The sequence below is a fragment of the Leucopleurus acutus genome (genome assembly GCF_964270905.1).
Source record: "Leucopleurus acutus genome assembly, chromosome: 1".
Lineage (NCBI taxonomy): Eukaryota > Metazoa > Chordata > Mammalia > Artiodactyla > Delphinidae > Leucopleurus > Leucopleurus acutus.
This window is the reverse complement of record NC_139142.1, coordinates 179,947,196-179,971,815: the sequence shown is the minus strand read 5'-3', so window position 1 is coordinate 179,971,815 and position 24,620 is coordinate 179,947,196. Positions and strand designations below refer to the sequence as shown.

At 42.0% G+C, this 24,620-nt stretch overlaps 1 protein-coding gene across 1 annotated transcript in view; it reads left to right on the top strand.

The window, feature by feature from the left end:
- ITIH5 (inter-alpha-trypsin inhibitor heavy chain 5) overlaps nt 1-24,620 on the top strand; it is a gene marked incomplete at both ends in the record, with an annotated part of 71,705 nt that overhangs the window by 12,370 nt on the left and 34,715 nt on the right. The window contains 4 exons of the mRNA XM_082851079.1: nt 7,273-7,436; nt 8,374-8,475; nt 10,304-10,554; nt 23,081-23,250. Of these exons, the coding sequence (XP_082707205.1) occupies nt 7,273-7,436; nt 8,374-8,475; nt 10,304-10,554; nt 23,081-23,250 (687 nt within the window). The remainder of the gene's footprint in view (nt 1-7,272; nt 7,437-8,373; nt 8,476-10,303; nt 10,555-23,080; nt 23,251-24,620) is intronic.

Here is a 24,620-nt window from a genome sequence, read left to right as displayed (position 1 = left end):
AAATGCCTTCAGTGACTTTGTATCACCTGTAGGATTAACTCTGAGGACATCTATGGCCCCTTGTGTTCTGGCTCCTGCCTGCCTCTGTAGCCCTCGTTTACCCGAGTCTCCTTGTATTTTGTGTTCTAGCCATACCACACTAATCTGAATGTTCTCTACTCTAATTAACCAAGAGGACGCGGTGGCCACAGCTGGTACCCTCCTGTCACTGCCAGCTCATGGACCCCTGGGGATTTGCTTGATTTTATTCTGAATTAAGTAGATACTCTTTTAAGGAAGCCCTTGTATCACAGACGCCAAAAATGTGTATGTTTTGAAAAACAGGAGTATCTTTTTTTCTGAGTCTCCATGGTGCTTAACAGCTACTGGCCTGTTTTCCTAAAATAATTCACTGCCATCCTTTAACCTCCCGACGGCAGGGGCTGTGTCTTGGCATCCCCTTCCTAGCAGATATTCTAAAATTTGTAGCCGGGATATGTTTTGAGCAGATGTGGTGAGACACACAGACACGGAAATGATCCTCACGAAGGAGGAAGTTTATACTCAGAGGTCCCAAGGGATGAGAGGCATGGCAGCGCTATGTGGGGAAGCACCGGGTCAGTCGGGGCAGCAGGGACAGAGAGAGAATGCGGCCAAGAGCCTTTATTGGGGTTTCTACAGGAAGAAATTGATGAGTCAGGTTAGGCATGCTGCGTAAGCTTAGGATTGGGTAGTTGGAATAATGTTGGCAGTCTCTGGGCTACAGCGATGGTCCCCAGTGGTTGGGTACCTGGTCCTGGGGTGATACGGGGCAGGGGGAATATTGGTTGGTGTGTGAGAGTTTGGTAAAGGAGGTGGTTGAGGTGGAGGGCTCTGTGCTGATTGGTTGTATCTCGAAGGTGTGCTTGCGGGGGCGTCATTTGTTATCTCTAGGAATCAGCTGGCCCTGGGAGGAGCAGCCTCTCCAAGATCAAAGCCCCAAATGCCAGAGCATCAGGAGTATCGAAAATAAGAAAATATAGTCAGTTCAGCAGGTAGTGTGGTGCTGGGCCCCATTACCTCACTGAGAGCCAGCTACGTACGTGTCTGTCTCCCTGCTCCCAGCTCTAGCCATCGTGGTTTATCTGTTTTAGGGGGTGTACAGAATGGAATTTTTTTTCTGCATAAAGATGATAATTGCGGGCTTCCCTGGTGGCGCAGTGGTTGAGAGTCTGCCTGCTGATGCAGGGGACACGGGTTCGTGCCCTGGTCCGGGAAGATCCCACGTGCCACGGAGTGGCTGGGCCCATGAGCCATGGCCTCTGAGCCTGTGCGTCCGGAGCCTGTGCTCCGCAACGGGAGAGGCCACAACAGTGAGAGGCCCACGTACTGCAAAAAAAAAAAAAAAAAAGATAATTGCATTTTGTGTTTCCTCTCTAAACATAATGAAATATTGCCCTATAGAATGTATTACTGCAAATAGGCAATTCAGAGCTGATGACACCCTCTGTCTACAGAAGGAAAATTATTTCCCCAGGGTGGTAAATACAGTCATCAGGGAGGTGCCCTGTCTGAAGTCCTCTGCTTCATGTAATAACAGCACCCGCTGTGTTTTTCTCAAAAGGAAGAAGCATTCAGGTTTAGTAAAGATCTCTGGACTGGAGTCAGCCAATTGCCAAGCTCCATAAAGTGAGAGGAGCTGATGAGGTTGTTTCTGAGGTTCTCTCCCACCTTTGGGCTGATTTCTTCTAGTGGTCGACAAAGAACACTTAGACCAGGATCAAACAGCAGAAGGTCAATCTTCTGGGAAGAGACCTGGCTCCTGGCAAAGGCCGTGGCAAACACTCCCCTGTCACAGTTCCAGATGGCATCTTGGGGGATTCAGGATGTCTTCTGGGTGACTTGATCTTAAGTGACTCACATGAGTCACACAGAAACCTCTGGTCCCCCAAGCAGCTAATTAAGACACTCCCTGCCTAAAAATGCTTTTCCATCTGTTTCATTTTTTCAGGAAAGATAATGAAGACATTATTATGTCACAGGAAGACTTGACTTCTGCCCCCTGTTTTCCAGCCCACATCCCCAAACAAAATACTGAGTTGAATGCATATATGGGAAGCATGTTGGATTTTTAAGAACTATGCTTTGGGAAAAACCTAGACCATGGTTTTATATCCTCTCTTTTATGACACATTTTCCTAAACTTCTCCCATTCCAGGTTCTGTGCTTGGCCTTGGGGTGGTGCATCTCCTCACGATTTTATGTACCTGGCCAATATTCTTCGCCCCATGTGCCCTCCTTTCTAACTAAACTGCACTATTCTTGTGCCAGGAATGGGCTATGGTTCATTCCCATTTCTATGTCTTTTGTGTTATTAGAATATTCTTTTTGTTTTCTTTCACCACATGTAAATCCTACATCTCTTTAAAAGCCTTTTCTTACTTTTATGGTCTTCACTGTTTTCTCTTCCTTCTGAGCTCTGGAAAGTCTTCTTCTAGTCAATCAGTAAATATTACTCAGTCATAAAAAGGAATGAAATTGTGTCAGTTGCAGAGACGTGAATGGACCTAGAGACTGTCATACAGAGTGAAGTAAGTCAGAAGGAGAAAAACAAATATCATACATTAACGCATATACGTAGAATCTAGAAAAATGGCACAGATGATCTTATTTGCAAAGCAGAAATAGAGACACAGACGTAGAGAAGAAACATATGGATACCAAGGGGGAAAGGAGAGGGGTGGGATGAATCGGGACATTGGGATTGACATATATACAGTACTGTGTATAAAATAGATAACTAATGAGAACTTACTATATAGCACAGGGAACTCTACTCAGTCCTCTGTGGTGACCTAAATGGGAAGGAAATCCAAAAAAGAGGGGATATATGTATACGTATAGCTGATTCACTTTGCTGTGTGGCAGAAACTGACACAACATTGTCAAGCAACTATACTCCAATAAAAAAAAGTAAATACATATATCTCCCTATATCTTCCTGTGCTTCTCTCTATTTTTTGCACTTTATTCCCAATGCGCCTTGAGAGAACAGATCGTGTGTAATATTTCTTCCCAATCCATCATAGAATCTAGAGTCGTGCTTCTGAAATACTACTTTATTACTATTTCCCTTTGGAGGATATCTATTTTTCTCTAATTGTTCAAGATTCCGAAAATTCAGTTTTACAAATGTTTTTGATTTTGATTCTCTGCTGAGAGCTGTGGATGAGAAAAAAGGAATAAGTCATGGCCCCCGTTTTCCACGTGTTCACAGGCCAGGAGGGGCAGGGGAAGGGATGGGTAGCTTTCGGGGATGGGGGATAGAGTTGCACATAATTGATGTTAATAGATTTTTGGCGGACAGCGCAGTCACGGAAAGGCAAGGGCTATCCATGTAAATAACACAGGGGCTCCTGTGGGAAAACACTAACTGGGCAGAAGCAGTAAAACTAAAATAGTTTCTTGAAACTTTTCTCAGCCTGTCTCTCGGGGCTACAGACCATAAACTGTGCTTCCTCGTGATGTAATGTTGTGGAAAATTCTGCTACATCCATAATCTTAAGGCAAAAGAAGATACCATAGTAGTCAAACTTAGCATTTTGTCAGGCGTCTCCTAATTTTCACATTTTAATTGCAGTGAGATTTTAAGTGATCATTATCTCATAAATGAGAACAAATCAACATGACATCAAAGATAATCTCAAGGGTACCAAGTGCAGAAGATCTTTAAATACTTTAGAAATAGTCCAGGGCAAGGACTCTTTATGGTAGAAGCTGCGTTTTGTTTGGAATGCCGTGCAGCTAGAGTTGTATGCTCTGTTTATCAAAGACGTAAACTAAACAAGATTTTTTCCCTAGTAGTGCTCGACTTTTGGGTAAAGAAGTGATAAGTTGATAAGAAAAATATTGGGGGGGGGCGAATTCCCTGGTGGTCCAGTGGTTAGGACTCCGCGCTTCCATGGCAGGGGGTGCGGGTTCGGTCCCTGGTCAGGGAACTAAGATCCTGCAAGCTGCGTGGTGCAACCCAAAAGAAAAAAGAAAAAAAGTTTTAGAAAATGTCAGAATGTGGCACTAGTGCAGAATGGATTCAGCTCCCTGACCTGTCTGGAGTGTTTACAGTTTAATGGGGGGGATAACTGAGGTTTACAGGTAACTTTTGAATTGAACCAGCATTACATATACTATGCTTTGGCAGTTCTGTATTTTACTGGCTGTCTAACAGTGACCGCTGGGAAAAGCCTTGATCAGCCAGGCCACCTCTGGAATCCTTTTACAGAAGAGGCAGGATTGGAAGTCAGCAACTCCATATTCTCATGCTGGATTTCTTACCTCCCACCTGTGTGACCAGGGGCAAGTACCCTAGCCTGGTCTTAACGTTGGTAAAGTGAGGGGATTGGACTTGAGAGTTTCTTTTTCTTTATATTTGTCTTGATAGCTTTTACTATAACTGCTTCATTTCAAGGGTGTTTCTAATATGCAGAAGTCTAGTTCCCAAAACAAAACCAATAAAGCACGTAGAGATCAGAAAGAGCATAGAGTTCGAAATAAATTAACAAAATGACTAAATCCAGCTCAAGGGCAACTCACACTAAAGTAGGGTTGTAAACTCAAATGTCTAAAGGTGTCCAGGTCTAAAGGTCCAGGTCTAAATGTCTAAAGGTGTACGAGGAAGGTGTCCAGTTTCTGTTGTTGTATGAAAATCTTCTCTCAGCTTGGCGGCTAAAGCAGCGGATTTTGTCCTAAAGAGACTAGATGTTCATAAAGAATGTTTTGTCAACATTGCTTTACAGTGTTGTGTTAGTTTCTGCTGTACAGCAAAGTGAATCAGCTATATGCATACATATATCCCTTTCCTCTCGGGTCTCCCTCCCACCCTCCCTGCTCCATCCCACCCATCTAGGTCATCACAGAGCACCGAGCTGAGCTCCTTGGGCTGTACAGCAGGTTCCCACTAGCTCTCTGTTTTACACATGGTAGTGTATATATGTCAGTCCCAATCTCCCAATTCATACCACCCTCCCCTTCCCCCCGCCGTGTCCACACATCCGTTCTCTACGTCTGTGTCTCTATTGCTGCCCTGCAAATAGGTTCATCTGTACCATTTTTCTAGATTCCACATATATGCGTTAATATACAATGTTTGTTTTTCTCTTTCCGACTTACTCTTTGTGACGTTGTAAAGCAACTATACCCCAATTTTAAAAAAAGAGGACTTCCCTGGTGGTGCAGTGGTTAAGAATCCGCCTGCCAATGCAGGGGTCACGGGGTCGAGCCCTGGTCCGGGAAGATCCCACATGCCGCAGAGCAGCTAAGCCTGTGCGCCACAGCTCCTGAGCCTGTGCTCTAGAGCCTGCGAGCCACAACTACTGAGCCCGCATGCCACAACTACTGAAGCCCGTGTGCCTAGAGCCCGTGCTGCACAACAAGAGAAGCCACCGCAATGAGAAGCCCGTGCACCGCAACGAAGTGTAGCCCCCGCTTGCCGCAACTAAAGAAAGCCTGTGTGCAGCCACGAAGACCCAAAAATAAAATAAATAAATAAATTTATTTTTTTAAAAAAGAATATTTTTAAATAAAAAATATAATCATATATATGATTATATATTATATATATATAAATATGTATGTGATTATATATTTTATATATAAAATCATATATATATTTTTTATCTATATAATCATCGATTATTTCTGATTTCAGGAATAATTTCCTAAAACCCAATGTTTTATTCCTTACTTTTGACCTTGAGTTAGATTCTTGGATCTCAGAAGAAGACATAATTTAGGTGATTTACAAACCCTCTCAATTTATAGATATAAAATTCTAGCAGAAATACATGAAGTGTCACCTAGTTATATTAGTTTAAAAGAGTGCTTCTCAACCCTCAGAATCCCCTGGAGGGCTTGTTGAAACATAGCCTTCTAGCCCCACCCCCTGAGATGCTCGCTCTGTAGGTTTGGCATGGGGTCTGAGGTTCTGCATTGCTAATAAGTTCCCAGGTGGTGCTGCTGACGCTGCTGGTCCAAGGACCACATCTCAAGAACCATTGTTTTGAAATACCTCCTTCTCAGGCCAAATTGGAGAACTTGTTTTCTTTCTAGGGGAAAATCTTTCAGATGTGTTTAGATTTTTTTCCGCTTCAAGTTCAGCCACCAGATGAACAGTCTGGTGGAACTCTGCCACCACCACTGCCCACACTCTGGCCTGGCTCATGCGGTGAAGAAGACACTTAGCAGGAGTTATAATACCATGAGGCAGAAGCAAATGCATATATTATAGATGCACAGAGAACTGTGAATAGTTTAACCAGCTTTTAAATTTGCACTGGGTAGCTACTGCCCTTACCAGAAGTTTGGGGGATAAATTTAATGAGCACAGACTTCCCTATTTCTGGGTTCTAATTCCCCAAATACTTTCTTGAGCTCAGTATTGATTCTTATTTTACAATAATGTGATTGTCATCTGAAAGGAAAAGCCCCAGAGTATAGTTTCTCTAAGTGGATATTGAAATTAATTAGGAAATATGAGAATTTCTTTAGGTGTAATCTGATGTTGTGGTCAATTCAGTGAGTCTAGAAATGTGATCTAAACATTTATAACAGAAAAGTGTTATATACTTCACATACTTCTAAAATTCCAATATTTTATTAAATTCTTTAAGTAGAGTATATTCTCTGTTAAATTGGAAATCTTAACTGTGTCCATTTCTTTTTGTTTTTTACAGTTTTTAAAAAAATTTTATATTGGAGTGTAGTTGATTTACAATGTTGTGTTAGTTTCAGGTGTACAGCAAAGTGATTCAGTTATACGTATACATATGTCTATTCTCTTTCAGATTCTTTTCCCATATAGATTATAACAGAGTATTGAGTAGAGTTCCCTGTGCTATATATACAGCAGGTTCTTGTTGATTATCTATTTTATATATAGTAGTGTGTATATGTTAATCCCAACCTCCTAATTTATATCTCCCTACTGTGTTCATTTCTTAAAGCTGGGCTAAATAATTTGTTTCTCTGTCATGTACTGGTTGTTCAACCATGACTTTTACAACTGAGGGGAAAATCCGGAAAATCAGGACAAGACAAAGAAAGAAGAAAACAATCACAAGTCAAGGGCTCCCAAACTGAAGATGATTTCTCTTACGGAAAAAAAAAAAAAAAAAACACCTACTCCCAAATGGTTGAATCATGCTTTCATGTGCCATTGAAAATACTGGGTTTTTTTTAAATTTTTATTGACGTATGGTCGATTTACAATGTTGTGAGAGTTCCAGGTGCACAGCATACCGTGTGTTTTGATTCCAACAGAAAACCAAACCCTTGATGACAGAATTCTCAGTGAAGTCCACCATCATTTCCCGTTACGCCTTCACTACGGTTGCCTGCAGGTTGCTGAACAGAGCATCTGAGGACCAGGAAATCACGTTTCAGATGCAGATTCCAGCCGCAGCTTTCATCACTAACTTCACTATGTAGGTGACACCCTGGTCAGAGACCCTGGGTTGAAGGTTTCTAGGCAGGAGGGTCAAGGGGAGCCTGAGATGCTGTGAAGACCACAGTCTTTGGCCGTGAGAATTTATAAATTCTCAGTCCAGTGGACAGTTCGTGGGAAAGAATGTTGATTCCCTCCCCCCCTTCCTTTCCCTTCTTCCTTCTGTCTCTCCCTCTCCCCCTTCCTCCTTTTTATTACCTCTTCTTTTATTCCATTACTCTCTTCTTTCCTCCCTCCTTTCCTCCCCCCACCTTCATTTCCTCTTTCTTTCCCTCCAACGAACGGGTACCCACCCTGGGCCAGGTGCGCTTCAAGGTGATTGGTCTACTTCTATGAAAAAAGACAATGTTGCTCTGCTCCAGAAATTCCACTGGGGAGAAACAATAAATAAGCAAACAGATGAATAAATGAGATAACTTCAGACAGTAGCAAATGCTGTGGAGATGGCAAGTAGGATTGAGGCGGCTTGTTTAGTTGGGGAGGTGGGTCAGAGGAGTCAGTGTTGAAGTTGAGATCTGAAGGACGAGACGCCATGAAACCTTTGATGTACCAGATAGAACATCTTTCTTCTTTTCTCCTGAACTAAGAGGTAAAGAGATGCAAATGAGGTGTGTGGGTTTAATTTTAGGTCTGGACAAGGTTCAAGTTGGGGAATCTTCTTGGAAGTTTGAGCAGGTCTTCTGATTTCCTCCTGGAGAATCAGAGGCCCCCTGGCTTGGATCTTCCCATCTGGACCTGTTGAAAATCGCCCTAGAATGAGATGAGTGATACAAGGGGAGTGCCCTGGCCTGGAATGCATTCTTTCTGCACATCCAAGAGGCAAATAAAAATATTTTCTAGGGTTGTCATGGTTATGAGATCCATGTTGGAGTTTGTCTTGGACGGCAAGCTGGCAACGCGGCTGTCTTGTGTTTCAGGCTTATTGGAGACAAGGTGTATCAGGGAGAAATTACAGAGAAAGAAAAGAAAAATGGTGATAAGGTAAAAGAGAAAAGGAATAAAACCACAGAAGACAGTGGGTAAGTACCATTGAATTAAGGAATTAAAAGTCCACTTTAGCCAAGTGTCAAATTTTCTACCCTGCCCTACCCATCTTGTTCTCACCCTTTTCTTCAAAGGTTTATCTTTTTATTTTTTATCATCATAATAAATAATTAAATATACCTGGTTAGGGACTTCCCTGGCCGTCCAGCTGTTAAGACTTCACCTTCCAGTGCAGGGGATGTGGGTTCGATCCCTGGTCAGGGAGCTAAGATCCCACATGCCTCAGGGCCAAAACATCAAAGCATAAACCAGAAACAATACTGTAACAAATTCAATAAAGACTTTGAAAATGGTCCACATCAAAAAAAAAAATCTTAAAAAAAATACAGATATTTACCTGGTTAACAATATAGTAGCTAAGGGTTTATGATGAAAAGGAATATTTTATTGCTCCCATTCCCCAGTTCTCACTTTCTAGAAACATCCACTTCTGATATTTCTGTAGATTTCTGGTAGTTACCTCCCTCACTCTAAATATTATGATAGTTTGCTTTTTAAAAATTTCATGATAAAAATCAGATATTATCTGTCGATTCTGTGCTGTGAAGAAAGAGGATTTAGCATGTTTACAATACTCCCACTTTCTCTCTGCATTCCAGTTTTTTGTCTTATTATCTTTTTCTTCTTCAGTTAATTTAAGCAGTTATACCATCTTAGACGAGCCCTGTTATCTTCAGTGATAACATTCTCTCTCCTTCCTGTCATCCTACCTTTTCATTTCCATTTCCAGCACTCATCTCTTCCTCCTTAATCATTTACTTTTGCATCATCAGTTATCACCGTTAAAATTCTGATCTGTCCTGGTATTTGTATTCTTTGTCTATAAACTGAATCTAAACACTGAAAACCAATAAATCAATTCACTTTTAATGACTCCGTAGATAACATTAACTAGAGAACCACCTAGTATACTGAGAATAATCAATTTCCCTCTCTACCAGCCCATTTGAAAAAAAAGTCATCTGTTCCCTTTGAAGAAAAACGACCTTAGTATCTAGAGGAAAAGGTGTGGGCTTTATGAGGATTATCTTTTCTTACACTTCATAAATTGTGCAGAATCAGGCAAGCCACAGTTCCGTTTAGTCGGATCACAGCAGGAATCTGTTTTTCCTGGAGGTCAGCTGTGTCAATCCCCCTCCCCTTTGCTCCCTCGGGTCTGACACAAGGAGAGGTCGGAGAGTTCAGTAGTCTTTGAATTCTCTGCTCTTCAGAATTCCTTGAACCTGTGTGACCTTCCTCTAGTGCAGGCCTTTGCTACTCGTCCCAAAACTAAATTCTAGTTTTTCTTTCTAATGTCAACTGAAAAAATATGCACAACCTAAAAATCAAGAATTATGTTTTATTGGAGGCATTACTGAAGACTATAGCCTGGGAGACAGCTTCTCAGCTCTGAGGGACTGTTCCAAACAGGAGCCAGGATAGAGAGGAGTTTTTGCTGAAAACAAAAAAGAGGTAGTCACACATCAAAAGATTACTGCTAATCACACACACTGAAAAACAACAGACATCTCGAGTTGATGAATTCAGTGCTTCTGTGTATAGGAAGATGCAAGAGTGTGGGCTCATTGAAATTATTCCTTAGATATGCATCTTAACTATCTAGGGCCAGTCTCCTGGTTTTCTCCTTCCTGAATCTCCTCAGGATGCATCATGGGGGCAGCTGCAGTGGCTGGTGGCTTGATGATGGGGAAACATTGTGGTCCACGCTAAGACCTCTCGCTGAGAGAGTTTGGCCGGGGCCCTGGGGGACTCGAGGGAACCTGGCTTTCTCCAATCCCCTGTTCCCTTTTCTCTTTCTTCCAGGGAGAAGGGGACGGAGACCTTCAGAGCCTCCGTGGTGCTTCCCAGCAAGGACAAGGCTGCCTTCCTCCTGAGTTACGAGGAGCTCCTGCAGCGGCGGCTGGGGAAGTACGAGCACGTGGTCAGCGTACGGCCCCAGCAGCTGGTGGGGCGGCTGACGGTGGAGGTGACCATTCTGGAGAGGTCGGGCATCGCGGCGCTGGAGGTGCTGGGGCTCCAGAACAGCCGTCGCCAGGGCAGCGGGCGGGGGCAAGGTGAGCGGTGCTGGGCGGATGCACTCAGGTGTCATGTGCTGACTCCAAGCTGGGCGCTGGCATTAAACCAGATGGCACCCCTGCAGCACGGGCCCCAAGAGGAGGGGGAATCTGAAGGACAGCAGCAAAACAAAGACAGTGCCCTGTACCTTTGTTTTTTAAGCCAGGCTCTATCAGGAGATTTAAATGTTCAAATCATTTGACACTGTCGTATCACTCCTGGGAATCTAACCTCGGTGAGACATCTAGAATATTGGTACTGTTACATGTACAAACCCGTTTGATAATATTTGTAGTAGCAAAAACATTCCTTCATCCTAAGTATTCAACCACACAGACGTGATTAGTAAAATAGGGTTACAAAAACAATTCAGCACGTGATAGAGAAAAAAGAGACACAGTTGTACATACACTTTAATGTTAAATATGTTAACTGTGACGCTGACAAAAGACCAGGAAGTTATATAAAATAATCATTTTATACTAGGGGTAAGGGAGTATGTGGTCATTTTCTAATACTCTTTTTTTATTATTATTTTATTTTTCAATACTCTGTTTTTAAAGCAAACTTTAGACATTAACGTAAACATCTAAATAATGTGCTATATCTTTCTAAATTTAAATAATGAAAAATATGTACTGCCAGTTTGACTTAAGACACAGACATGTTTTCTTCATTAGTAAGATTGCTCAATTTGCTTTTTTCTCAAATTTTAATTTTTTAAATAGCACTCTGTTGAAATGAAAAATTCAATCTAATCTAATTTTAACCACTATATTAATTTCCACTAATAGTTTACATTAAATATTCACTTGCATCGTGCCTTATCCTAAATATATCAGTAAGGCTTTATGTCAAATTGGTGACAGCATAGATGTGCCCCCAAATTCACCGGGGTTAGAATGACAAGATTTCGGACATCTGTGACACTGAGATCAGGGAAGTGCTGAGTGCTAAGTGATCATGGAGTGTGCAGAATCTGAATTCAACCCCTGTGACTGCAAGGAGGGTCCAGAGTCTCCCAAGAAGGCTTCTCGTACAAGAATATTTAGGGATGAGGTTGGAAGGAGAGGAGAGAAATAACTTGACACGAGGAATAACAGAATGTCGTTATCTTACATGATGCAAAAACAGTCAAGAGCCGGAGCTGGTACGTGGGACAGTGAACAGTATGGAACATACGCATTCTGCCCCCAGCACGCAGTTCAGTGGGTGACTCTGGACGTGACAGTATGGAACATACGTGTTCTGCCCCCAGTACGCAGTTCAGTGAGTGACTCTGGACGTGACAGTACGGAACATACGCGTTCTGCCCCCAGCACGCAGTTCAGTGGGTGACTCTGGACGTGACAGTATGGAACATATGTGTTCTGCCCCCAGCACGCAGTTCAGTGGGTGACTCTGGACGTGAGAAGTCGTTCACCCTCAAAGACTGGAGTGTGGATTCAGGTCTATTATAAGTTGACTCCAGACAGTGGGCTGGCAGTCCATCCAGATCTCGTCAGAAAGTTACAGATATCATCAAGGGACCTGACATTCAGAAATGACATGAGATACATGACACCATTCTTAGGTCATCTAGGTCACTGTGTGTATGGTTAATGGATTTTCAATCAGTTATGAACTATGTCCTTGAAAAAAGCTGACCTGGGCCGTGTGAGACTCAGCTTACGCATCTGTAAACAGGGATGGTAACTGTCTCTTAGGGTCATTGGGAAGCATTTGTGTACATGTGGTGCCGAGTAAGAGCTTAATCATCGTAATTAGTATTATCCCCTTCTATTTACTTTTTTTCTCTGCAAATCTTATCTCCCCTATTAGATCATAAGTGATTGTGAAGCAGGTCTTTGTCTGATTAACCTTTGTCTCCTTACAGTATTAAACAGGATGCGTTTTAAAGAGTAGATAGCTAATGAGGTGTCTGCAAAGTAGAGAAGAAAAGGAAGAAAAAAAAGGAAAAGAAAGAAAAAAGAAAAATACACACCTAATCTAATAAGAAAGAACATTTTAAAATTTCATTTCTCCCTAATCACAATTTAGTGGGGAATTTTCCCACGTGGGAAGTACGGGCGTCCTGTTGTAGGAATGAAATGGATGTGTGTCTTGCCAGGTTCAGAACCACTGTGAGTCTTCAGCGGTGTCCGCGTTGTGGTGTGTGGGTTATGCTTGGAGGGGACAGGTCTGAACCCTGTCGTTAATCCTGTTACTGCTTATCTGCAGGGCCTGTGGGAATCTCAGAGGAATTTTTCCAGACCATTGATCTCTCGGGAATCTGTTTATTTTTAAGAAAATTGTTTTCCTGGCTCTTTGCACCAGAGTAGATATTTTGCCTTCCAGAGTGAGAGGTCTCACAGGCCATTACCCAGGCCAGGTGCAGTGGACCGGGGCCCTTTTGCCCCTCATTCCCATCCAGAGCTCAGCTGTGCCTCTTCCTGCAAAACGGCAGCCCCAGGAGCCAGAGGCATAGGATGTTGTGATTTTGTCTGGACGCTATTGCGTGTTTCCAGAAAGCATCCAGGATAGAGGTGCAGCTAGAATAGCACTTAGACCAGGATGTTGGCTGTGATCGTGTGAATGTGGACCGGAGCCAGCACATGCCTCTGATAGATCTGGCTGTCCTTAAGAGGTCAGACTTCTGGACTTCTCTGACCGCTGGACCCATTGACATCTTTACAGAAGCAATTCTAGATAAAGATGACTATGTGCTAGCCACTAGACTCGGCCCTTGCACACAAGATTATCTCCTTCAACCTCTAGGACAGCCCTCTCTGGGAGCTTTTGTAAAATACTGAGGGTGTGAGTTCAAATTCCGAGTCTCTCCCTAGTTACGAAAAAAGAAAGAGAAAGGCTAAAAGCAGTGGAACCTACCTTTGCCTCAGTTTACTTGTCCGATGTACGGGGATTGGACCCACGGCTACTGAATCGTAAATGAATGGGCTTTTTCTCACTGTGAAAGCCAATTCGGTGAGATGTACTTTGGAAGCCAAAGCATTATACTTTCTGGATTATTAAAATAGTTAACTCATGTGCATGGTTCAAACTCTAAAAGGATACAAATTGGTATTCGGTACAAGACCAGACTCCCTCTCTCATCTGTCACCCTCCCTTCTCCTCCAGTAACTCCTCTAAAATATTTTTATGATTTGTGAGCTCAGTGGAACAGAATATTTGAAATTAAGACTTTCCTGGAACATCCCTGGATGTGTGATCTTCTCAAGTCATACACCAGGATAGATATTCCATCTATGTTTAAAGCTGGTTATTTCACTCTCTAGGTTAAAATCTCAGACTTCTTATGGCCCTATGGCACCAAAATTACTGCCCTTTCCATGCTTAAAAAAAAAAAAAACTGGAGGGGGGCATAAAACTTGCATTTATGATCAGATCCCTGATGGCTAGGAGTAAAATAAAATGAGATAAACAAAATAAGAAATAAGGTACCTTGCCTGTTTTATCCCCTTTTGCTTTACATCAGTGATGCTCAAACCTACAGGCACAGGAGAGGTTAAAAAAAAAATACAGATGACTGAGTCCTACCTGAAACACGTGAATTAGAATTTATCTGGGTGAGGCCTGGGTAGCTGTATTTTTGGGGTTTGATATTATTTGAATTTCTATGAGAAACAGATTTTTTATGAGCGCTTTTTAACATGCTTATTTATTTGTAAAGCTAAAGAACAATGTTGAAAAGATTTTCTACCACTAAACAGATACGGTTCTGTGACTTTCATTGTTTATCGCTTATATTCTTTGCTTTTTGAAAAAGCAGTTTTTATTGAAGCTTAGTTTGCATAGCATAACATTTTCTCATTTTAAGTCTATAATTCAGTGATTTTTAGTACATTTGCCGAGTTACGCAACATCAGCACAACCCAAGTTTAGAACATTCCTATCACCCCGAAAAGATATTTGTGCCTACTTGCAGTCACTCCCTGTTCCCACCTCAGCCCCAGGCAACCACCCATCTACCTCTGTCTCTATTTTCAGACAGCTGCATTTTTTTTTTTTTTTTTTTTTGCGGTACACGGGCCTCTCACTGTTGTGGCCTCTCCCATCGCGGAGCACAGGCCCCGGACGCGCAGGCTCAGCGGCCGTGGCTCATGGGCCCAGCCGCTCCGCGGCATGTGGGATCTTCCCGGACTGGGGCACGAACCCGTGTACCCTGCATCGGCAGGCGGACTCTCAACCACTGCACCACCAGGGAAGCCCTCAATTCACTTTTGACTGCAGACTAGCCTGTGTTCTGTATATCCGTAGATGCACAATGAGGGGTTGGTTGAATCTGTTTAAAAATCTTATTTCTCTTTTTCTTTGCTTGGTCTGGTAACCTCATGACTCTGCCTTTTGCTGTGAAGGCTCTCAGGATTGTAATCAAGGCACCTAGTGTGGTGCCTGGCATAGAATGGGTGCTCAGTGAATATTTGTTAAAAGAATTTAGGAATAAATAACTGTCGGCAGTGAAGATGCTATTGGATTTTCAATACATTCCTGGCTTAAGTTGGTCAATTTTGTCACCTCTTGGGTGTAGCTCTTATTCTGTTGTGAAGGAGGGATTAGGAGACAGAATTTGGTTCCAGAAGACTGGTTACAAGAATCTAGATCCCTCCCTTTTCCAGAATTGCCAGATAAAAGACAGGATGCTCCATTACAGTTGAATTTCAGATAAACAGTATATCCTGTGCAGTATCTGAGACATACTTATCCTAAAAAATCATTCGTGGTTTATCTGAAATTCAGATGTAACCGGACATCCTGTCTTTTTATTTGCTAAATCTGGTGCTCTGCCCTATTAAAGGCTGCTTTGTGACTAATGGTTCACCCCCAGCTCCGGTTCCCCACTGCTGTGTGTCTTTCCCCTGGATCCAGTCTCCAGTCTGCAGCTGGAAGGGCATGGCCCCTCTTGGCCTCTGTACATTTTCCAGGAAGCAATCTGGTTGTTATGTGAGGGTTTCCAGCACTGTTCAGTGCAGAAATTATTGAGGTATGAATCATTTGGCTCCATAGTTGGATTTGGTTTTTTTTTTGTTCTGTTTTTAATGCTGTTAGGAGGACCCATGTTACTTGTCTGTTTGGACGTTGGCTGTAGTTGGGTCGGCGCTGGCTCTGAGCAGGGTGGCTCCGAGACACCGGGGAGGGTAGCCTTCTCTCTTTCACTTGGTACTGGTGACCCTCCTGCTCTTCTCTGGGAGGCCTCACTCTGTTTCTTCCTTTCTCCTGCTGTCTTAGTTTGCTGTGCGAGATGGGGTGTTGTCCGGGTGAATGGCGCTGTCCACCACAAGTGTGGCTGCAACCAGAGGTGGATGTTTTTGAGGAACCACCATACCGTTTTCCGCAGCGTTATACCATTTTATATTCCCACCAACAGTGCACAGGGGTTCCAGTTTTTCCACACCCTTAACAACATTTTCTATTTTCTGGTGGGTTTTTTTTGTTTCTTTTTTTTTGTGTGTGTGTTTTATTTGGTAGTAGCCATCCTAATGGGTAAGAAGAATTGGCAGTTTTGAATAGTAGTATAAGGACACCCTCTGTAAGGTTGCATCTATAAAATGCCACCCAGGTTTTCTCAGTGATTGGGCCGTGTTCTGCCTGAGTGCCAGAGGACAACGTAGAAGAATTTACCAGAAACCTCTTAGTCTTATATTCCTTTGCTGTCCTAGCACTGCTTTTGCTGGGCCTTCATTTGGTCCAGTTTCAGGCACTTAGAGCAGCTAATGTTGGAGGTCATCAATGGACACAAAATGGTATCAGGAAGGGGTGATTCATGTTTTTAGGGGTTATCTGCATTTAGAATGTATGAGGTAGCTGTACTTGTTTTCATGCATAGTTTCTCTGGGCAAGTCATTCAAACAGGGAAACCTGAGACTCAGTAATGTATCGTTTTGGGGAAAGAGCGAGCTTTGAGTAAGGAGTGAAGTAGTAAGCTAATTGGCTAAGAAATCTGGGCAAACACCGCTTACCTATACAGTGATGGAGTTGAATTTGAACGCCTTCAGCTGTAAATTTGCATTATCATTCTATGCTGTATGTTGTCATATCTATATGATGCTATTTTCCAAAAGGATTTAAAATACCAACTATCAATATAGAGGAGAAAGCCCCATTCCAATAAGAAAACTGCATGTAATAGGGGACTTACAATGGTATTTAAATTCTTTTCCGTCTTCATTGCCTCAACTTTACCACTTTGTTTTTCCCTGAGACCTATCCAATATAGGTACCGTTGACATACATTATGTTAGTTTCAGGTGTACAACAAAATGATTTATTTGTATCTAATGCAAAATGATGACCACAATAAACCTAGCGACATTCCTCACCATACGTGGTTACAGAATTGTTTTCCTTATGATGAGAACTTTTAAGATCAACTCCCTTAGCACCTCTTAAATGTGCAACACAGTATTATTAACCATAGTCGCCATGCCATAATTACATCCCCATCACTTCTTCTTTTAATACTCTGCCAGTTTGCTTGAATGTTGTCTTTATCGTGACCATTGAAGGGTAGTTGGCCAATTATTCACATGTTTTTGACTTGCCCTTTATTGAAGAAACCTCCCCACTGGAGCCCAGGTGAGAAAGTTACATAAGCAAGTATAGACAGTTTAGCGTCTTTTCCAAGGGGAAATGAGTAGACAGTGTTTGTTTGGAAATCCTTTTATAAAATCACCAGGTGTTGGCTGTTTTTCTCCGACAGTTGGCAAACCCAAGGCCCACAGGAAACAGAGGCCAGGAAATCCCCCATCAGTTGACCCAAAGAGGTGTGGCTTTCAGCTGATGACTTTGACTGGGGTTCTTTGCTCCTAAATCTTTTCACCTTTAGACACTGTACATAGCAGTCAGCTTCCCTTTTCCCCCAGGTGGTTGTCTAGGAGGGGAGTGTTTATTTGTGAATAACATCCGTTCTCTTCATGCTTTATGCAAAATAGATGACGTGCCTTATCATTACAAGATAGAATCAATGGGAAAAATAGGAATATTTAATGGCACTTGTATGCATGGCTCTTAGCTTTATGGGGGCTCCTTGGAGAATCTGGTGAAAGCTACGGACATCTCTCCAGAAAAAAATACACATGTACACTTTCTTTTTTGAAAAAAATATTTATTTTATTTATTTATTTGGTTGTGCTGGGTCTTAGTTGCGACAGGTGGGCTCCTTAGTTGTGGCATGCGAACTCTTAGTTGTGGCATGCATGTGAGATGTAGTTCCCTGACTAGGGATCGAACCTGGGCCCCCTGCATTGGGAGCACGGAGTCTTAACCGCTGCGCCACCAGGGAAGTCCCTACGTGTACACTTTCATGCCAAATCCTGTATATAATTTCAGGGAGCTCTTGGGAAGCTACTAATTCCATTATACTTTATAAAGATCATTCTCTGTATCAACATTCTTGAATTCCCTGTTAAGAATGTTCATTATGATATGTATTTTTTCCTCTAAATAATGCTTATTTGTTTTTACTAAGCTCTTAGTGGTGTAGAGAAACCTGTTATGGGAAGATGTAAACTGTGTTACCAAAGAGTTTTTCTTCCCTCATGAGTTGCCTTTCATCCTAGACAAAAAGAATAAGAAGGTACTTCTGAAGGGGGAGAGGCTGGGGCTATTATGTATTGAGCATCTACCATGTGCCAGGCACCATCCTCACTTGCTTTTATATATGATGTCACTTAATTCTGACTGTGATTCTATGATGTGGATTTAAAAGATGTGGAACTGAGGCTCAGAGATGTTAAGTCTGTCGTTTTGAGTCTCCCAAACTCTAGAGCCCACTTCCTTCGGTATTATGTGGGTTCTAAAATAACACGTATCTTCTTGTTCGAAAACATGGGGCTTTAGACAGGAAGAGGGCATCGTGGGGATGCTAATGACCTGAGAAGCAGGGAACGGTGGGTGGGAAAAGAGCAGTCGGTGAATCTTCTCAAGGATGCTCTAGAGGCAGTCTTGTGCCCCCGAAGGTCATCTTACACAAGACTACTGATGCTTGGATTAAAACAGGGGGATGACGTGAGAAGACACAGTTTCCTTCAATTCAGAGCAATCACCGAAGTTCACTGCTATCCCTGACCAAGTGGGCACGAAGGAGGGCAAACCAATAGCAGGAAAAAATATGTGGTTTCTCATTAGAAAAGTAGGTCAGATTCTCACTCTTGGTCTGCTCCCAACCTGTTGCCTTGCACTCTTCATTATGTTTAGGACACATCCCGTGATCGCTGAGGGCCCTGCTAATAAATTAGCTCATTGTACTTACGATTTTGTGGCGGTCTCCAGGATGAGCCCCAATTCACAGTCAGGAAAAGCTAAATAGTACTATTCTGCTTTGAGATTTTGGTCAGTAACTGTGGGCAGCCTATACTAATCTCATTGATTTTTTTCATTCTCTAATAAATTTTTTATTAAGATTTTTTCCTTCTCTAATAAAAAGAGGATTTTATTTTCTAGAGATACTACTCTGGAATTTTTCCCAGCAGACCTTTTTTTTTTTTTTGATAGGTAGTGGAAAATTCCTTGGGTCACATTGACTGTCTGGTACTTAGTGGGTGGAGGTCAATCTCAGGAACCGGGCTTCTTGGTGAATAACCCAGCTGGGAATCAACCCACTCTTTGGGCTCATAAAATAAGCCTATTTAGAGGAATCTCATGAATTTTCATCATGCACTAGCAAACATCAGAGGTCAGTAGGAAACAAAAATAATAATACACTATCCTTATCAAAGAGCCTAGTCAATTAATTATGAAGAGAGAAATTATACTTTTTAATCCTCAGTACTTTCATTCAACCATGAATGGTATTAATTCAGGGTAATTGTAAAGACCATTTCAATGAGAGAGACTTGAAACATGAAATAGTAGGTATGTCCTGACAGTGTAAAGAGAGTCAAATCTCTTTCATGTAGAATTTTAAGGTTAGAGAGAATCTAGTGGCGCCCAATTACAGGTATCAAAGGCACATGACCACTGTCTTTGTGCAGGAACCAGAATCACCTGGAGGGATTGTGAAAATACAGATTCCTGGGTCCCACCTCCAGGGTTTCTGACTCAGAGTTTCTGGGATGAACCCAAGAATTTGTGTTTCTAGCAAGTTCCCAGGTGATACTGCTGCTGCTGGTCCAAAACTACGTGGTAGAGCTGGTCTGCATCACCCCTGCAGGTGATGAACCCATCCAGCGTTTGCTGGAACACTTCTAGTGAGATGAGTTGTGAAAGCTGCTTCTGCCCACAGGACATCTTTCTTAGAGCTTAGAGATGCTGCGCGAAAGTGCTTCCTCGTAACTCTGTCCCTGGTCCTCATTCTGCCAGCTGGAACTACAGTGAATACACCTAATCCCCATATAAATGCCCACACAAACAGACTTACCCTAAGATAGAGGTTCATTTGGCAAATAATACTGTGTTCCATCCCAGGGATTGTTTGTTCAATCTATTGGACTATACAGCTTTCAATGAGTTTAATTTTGTTTTTAATTGGGCTATGCCCAGAATAAAGTGTATAAATCTTATGTGTGCAATTTAATGAATTTTTACCTATGTATATACCCAACCAATTACTTTCAGGTCAAGACGTAGAGTATTTTCAGCACCCCAAAAGTTCCCCTTATCCTCTTTCCCAGTCAGTATTCACCCCCAAGGGAACCGCTAGGCTCCTTCAATTGCCATGAGTGAGTTATGCCTGCTCTTGAGTTTTGTGTAAATGGAAACATAGTGAATACTTCCTTTTGTATCTTGTGTTTTCACTCAAAATGACTCTCAGATTCAACCATGTTGCGAATAGCAGTAGTTCTTTCCTCTTCGTTGCAAGAAGTATCCCAAGTTTGACACGTTGTGTTGTTTTAGAATTCACTGGCCCTTCTATTTTTTGTACCCCTTTGTGGTTGATGATAATGTTAGCTAGCGTGACTGCCCACCATGAATCAGAATGATGCTAGGTACATCACATCACAACCATTTCAATAGTGTGTTTGGTAGACCATTCATCCATTTTATAGATGAGATAACCAGGGCTCAACAGCCTGCCCGGAGCCTCAGAGATGATGAGAGGCAGACCCAGTATCAAATGCAGGTCCTTCTGACTCACTTGTGATCCTGAGTTCTTAGCTAATGTATTATCATACCTCTCACTCTTGGGGCTTTGCCAGTAATAACAATGAAAGATTGACTCCAGGGAACACAGGCTGGCACTTGTCAGCATGCCTTTGAGATTTTCACAGCTCCTTCTTCAGATGAGCAGATCTGTTGGAAGTATGTTCTCTTGCATACAATTGACTTTCTGTAAGAACAGACTTTCTGTTTGCTAGCTCTCTGGTCACTCCTGAAATCCCTGCCCTTGATAAGTACAAATAATAGAAGAGTCAGTTCTGCCTGGTGGTTCCTGTTAAGGTTACACCTAAATGGTCTCTAAATAATAATTGTCAGTTCTGTTGAAGGAAATGTCTAAGCTTCCTTTGACTTTTGTCTAATAAGCCCTTAGCAGAAAGAAGTTTATTTATTTATTTATTTATTTTTCGGTACGCGGGCCTCTCACTGTTGTGGCCTCTCCCATTGCGGAGCACAGGCTCCGGACGCGCAGGCTCAGCAGCCATGGCTCACGGGCCCAGCCACTCCATGGCATGTGGGATCTTCCCAGACCGGGGCACGAACCCGTGTCCCCTGCATCGGCAGGCGGACTCTCAACCACTGCGCCACCAGGGAAGCCCAAGAAGTTTATTCTTAAACACAAATTACCATGGACAAATTATGCCTCATTTCCTTTTTTGTTTTGCCAATTAGGGATGGAAAATTGCTGGTCAGCTTACTCCATGGTACAACTTGAATAGATTTAAAAAGAGAATCAGATGCTGTGCAGCAGTTTTAATCCGGGCTTTGATTCAGTATCTGGATAAAAAGTCCACATACTGATGTTTACGAATTCCTCATTTTGTTTTCATATTCTTCATGGTGCATGCAGATCTCAAAACTTTGGGTTTCTGTTGTTCGGTATATAGACATGGTGTATGGATATACAAAGGTGGGTAGTCCACGAAATAATTCTCTGTAGTGTGTCCTACGGAAGGAATGAAGGTTAGGAGTGAAACGAGATGCTCTTTGTCATCACTAATTTTTCTTAAATCACATAAAATTCATTTATCCTCTTTCTGGAATTCAATTTATATCCTAAGTTTCATGCTGGGGAAAGCTTTGGGAAATTTTTTCTTTAAAGAGTCATAAGTTTTCTGGACAAACAGTATGTTAGGGCAACCAAATGATTGATGGAGGAAAAGTGTTCCTTACTGAAGAATTCCATATGGAAGGAATGATAGAATTAGAAAGCAGCCTTCTGCGACTCTGATGAAATAGTGAACAGGCAGACATCATCAGTGATGGGTAAAACTATTAAGGGAAAGACTGATGAGGAACTTTATCGTGGGTGGTCAGAACCCACCATGAATCTTACTGCAACTAAAAGTAGCCAACTAGATATTGTGTACTTTCTGATGTGATAAAGTAGTAGGGACTCAGCATCACCAAGAAGTGTTCTTGTCCATGGCGCTGAAGCTGAGTGTAGCCTGTCTCTAGCTCTACCCACCAGAACACAGGAACTACAGGGGACTGAGCTGTGATTCTCAATCTTAACTGAGCATTAGACTCCCACGGGGAATTTAAACATCCTGATGCCTCGGCTGTGTCGCAGACCAATTAAATGAGCTCTTGGCCCGGGCATTGGTATGTTTTCTACTCCCCCAGATGCTACATTCAACCCAAAATTGGGGACCAGGGCTTCAGGAGAGCAAGTTAAAAGACAGGACAAGTAAACAATCACAAAATACAGAATGTAAGAAACTCCATAGGACAAATAACCAGTGTTTTACAACACTTATGTGTAGCGTTAGAAAAAAGGTGAAGAGGGGGGACACTAGTGGATTAAAAGAGATTTAAGAAACATAAACCAAATGTGATGTGGGGAGTTTGTTATGATCTTGATTCAAACAAAGCAACTGTTCCCAGATAGGTTCTAGAGACTCAGGAAAATTTAAATGCAAACAGAGTATAGGTTGATAATTAAGCACTGAGCATTAATTTTGTTACTTGTGCCAGTGGTTTTGTGGTTACACTAAAAGTGTTCTTGTAGTTAGAGATATATACCGAAGTATTCATGGATAAAGTATGAGGGCTCAGATTTGTTTTAAAATTCTAGGAAACAATTGTGAGAGGATACATAAAAACAGATGCAAAAGATTGGTAAAAGGTTGATAATTGTTAAAGTCAAGTGATGGGTACATGGGAGTTCATTTTACTGTTTTGTCTACTTTTGCGTATTTTAAAAATTCTTATGAGAAAAGATTTGAAAGGAGGCATAGAAGTGAAATATATGCTAACATACCTGGTGCATTGTGATATGTTATCTGTACAAAGTTTTGGGAGTTCATATGAAACATAAACCTGCACTAAAATAAAGTCTAACCCTTTGTGTCCATGGAAAATAGATCTTGTTTCTTTTCAGAAAAAAATTTATGTATTCAGTTATTAATTATCTTTATATCTTGCTTGCAGATGACTCTGGGCCACCTCCTTCTACTGTTATCAACCAAAACGAAACTTTTGCCAAAGTCGTTTTTAAACCTACTGTGGTCCAACAAGCCAAGATTGCCCAGAATGGCATTTTGGGAGATTTCATCATTAGATATGATGTTAATAGGGAACAGAGCATTGGGGACATCCAGGTAATGGGTTCGTTGTTGCTGTTTCATGTTAGTTGCTTGATACTCTTAGTTACACCCAGAACTAGGGATTTCAATACTTACCTATGGGAGAGAGAACTTCCAGTTCTTAGGAAATCTGTTTTAACCCCAAATATGTCTCCAAGAAGACCAGCAGTGTTCCCTTGCTGGAGGCTGTGCTTATCTGTTTCCTGCGTCAGTAATCTGGAACCAAATGAAACCTATAATTTTCCCTGCGGTGTTTTAGATGAAGTTAGAACTTAGTTCATCTTTAATTTTAACTTAAAGAGACTGGCCCATGGCTCCTTTTTCTTAGGTCATGTTGCTCCAAAGACAGGGCGGGAATATCAAAATGTATTAATGTGCATCCAGGATGTAAGCAGTCTTTATGTCTTAACATGAAAGGTGGTTAGGAAAAACCAGATAATGAAGGGAGCAGGATTCTCAAGTGACAAGAGTCAAGAAGGGATGGATAATTTAAATTGATTTAGTCAGTGTAGTCGATATACTTTTAAGGAATGACTTTATACAGATTAAATTAGCAATTAGTCAAAGATGTCACAAAGAAAGGAAACTACAGACCAATATCACTGATGAACATAGATGCAAAAATCCACAACAGAATGCTAGTAAACAGATTCCAACAGCACATTAAAAGGATCATACAGGCTTCTCTGGTGGCGCAGTGGTTCAGAGTCTGCCTGCCGATGCAGGGGACACAGGTTCGTGCCCCGGTCCGGGAAGATCCCACATGCCATGGAGCGGCTGGGCCCGTGGGCCATGGCCACTGGGCCTGCGCATCCAGGGCCTGTGCTCCTCAACGGGAGAGGCCAAGACAGTGAGAGGCCTGCGTACTTCAAAAAAAAATAAAAATAAAAAATAAATAAAAGGATCATACACTATGATCAAGTGGGGTTTATCCCAGGAATGCAAGGATTCTTCAATATATGCAAATCAATCAATGTGATACACCATGTTAACAAATTGAAGGAGAAAAACCATATGGTCATTCAATAGATGCAGAGACAGCTTTCAACAAAATTCAGCACCCATTTATGATAAAAACTCTCCAGAAAATGGGTATAGAGGGAACTTACCTCAACATAATAAAGGCCATATATGACAAACCCACAGCCAACATTGTTCTCAATGGTGAAAAACTGAAACCATTTCCTCTAAGATCAGGAAAAAGACAAGGTTGTCCACTCTCACCACTATTATTCAACATAGTTTTGGACGTTTTAGCCACAGCAATCAGAGAAGAAAAAGAAAAGGAATCCAAATCGGAAAAGAAGAAGTAAAGCTGTCACTGTTTGCAGATGGCATGATACTATACATAGAGAATCTTAAAGATGCTACCAGAAAACTACTAG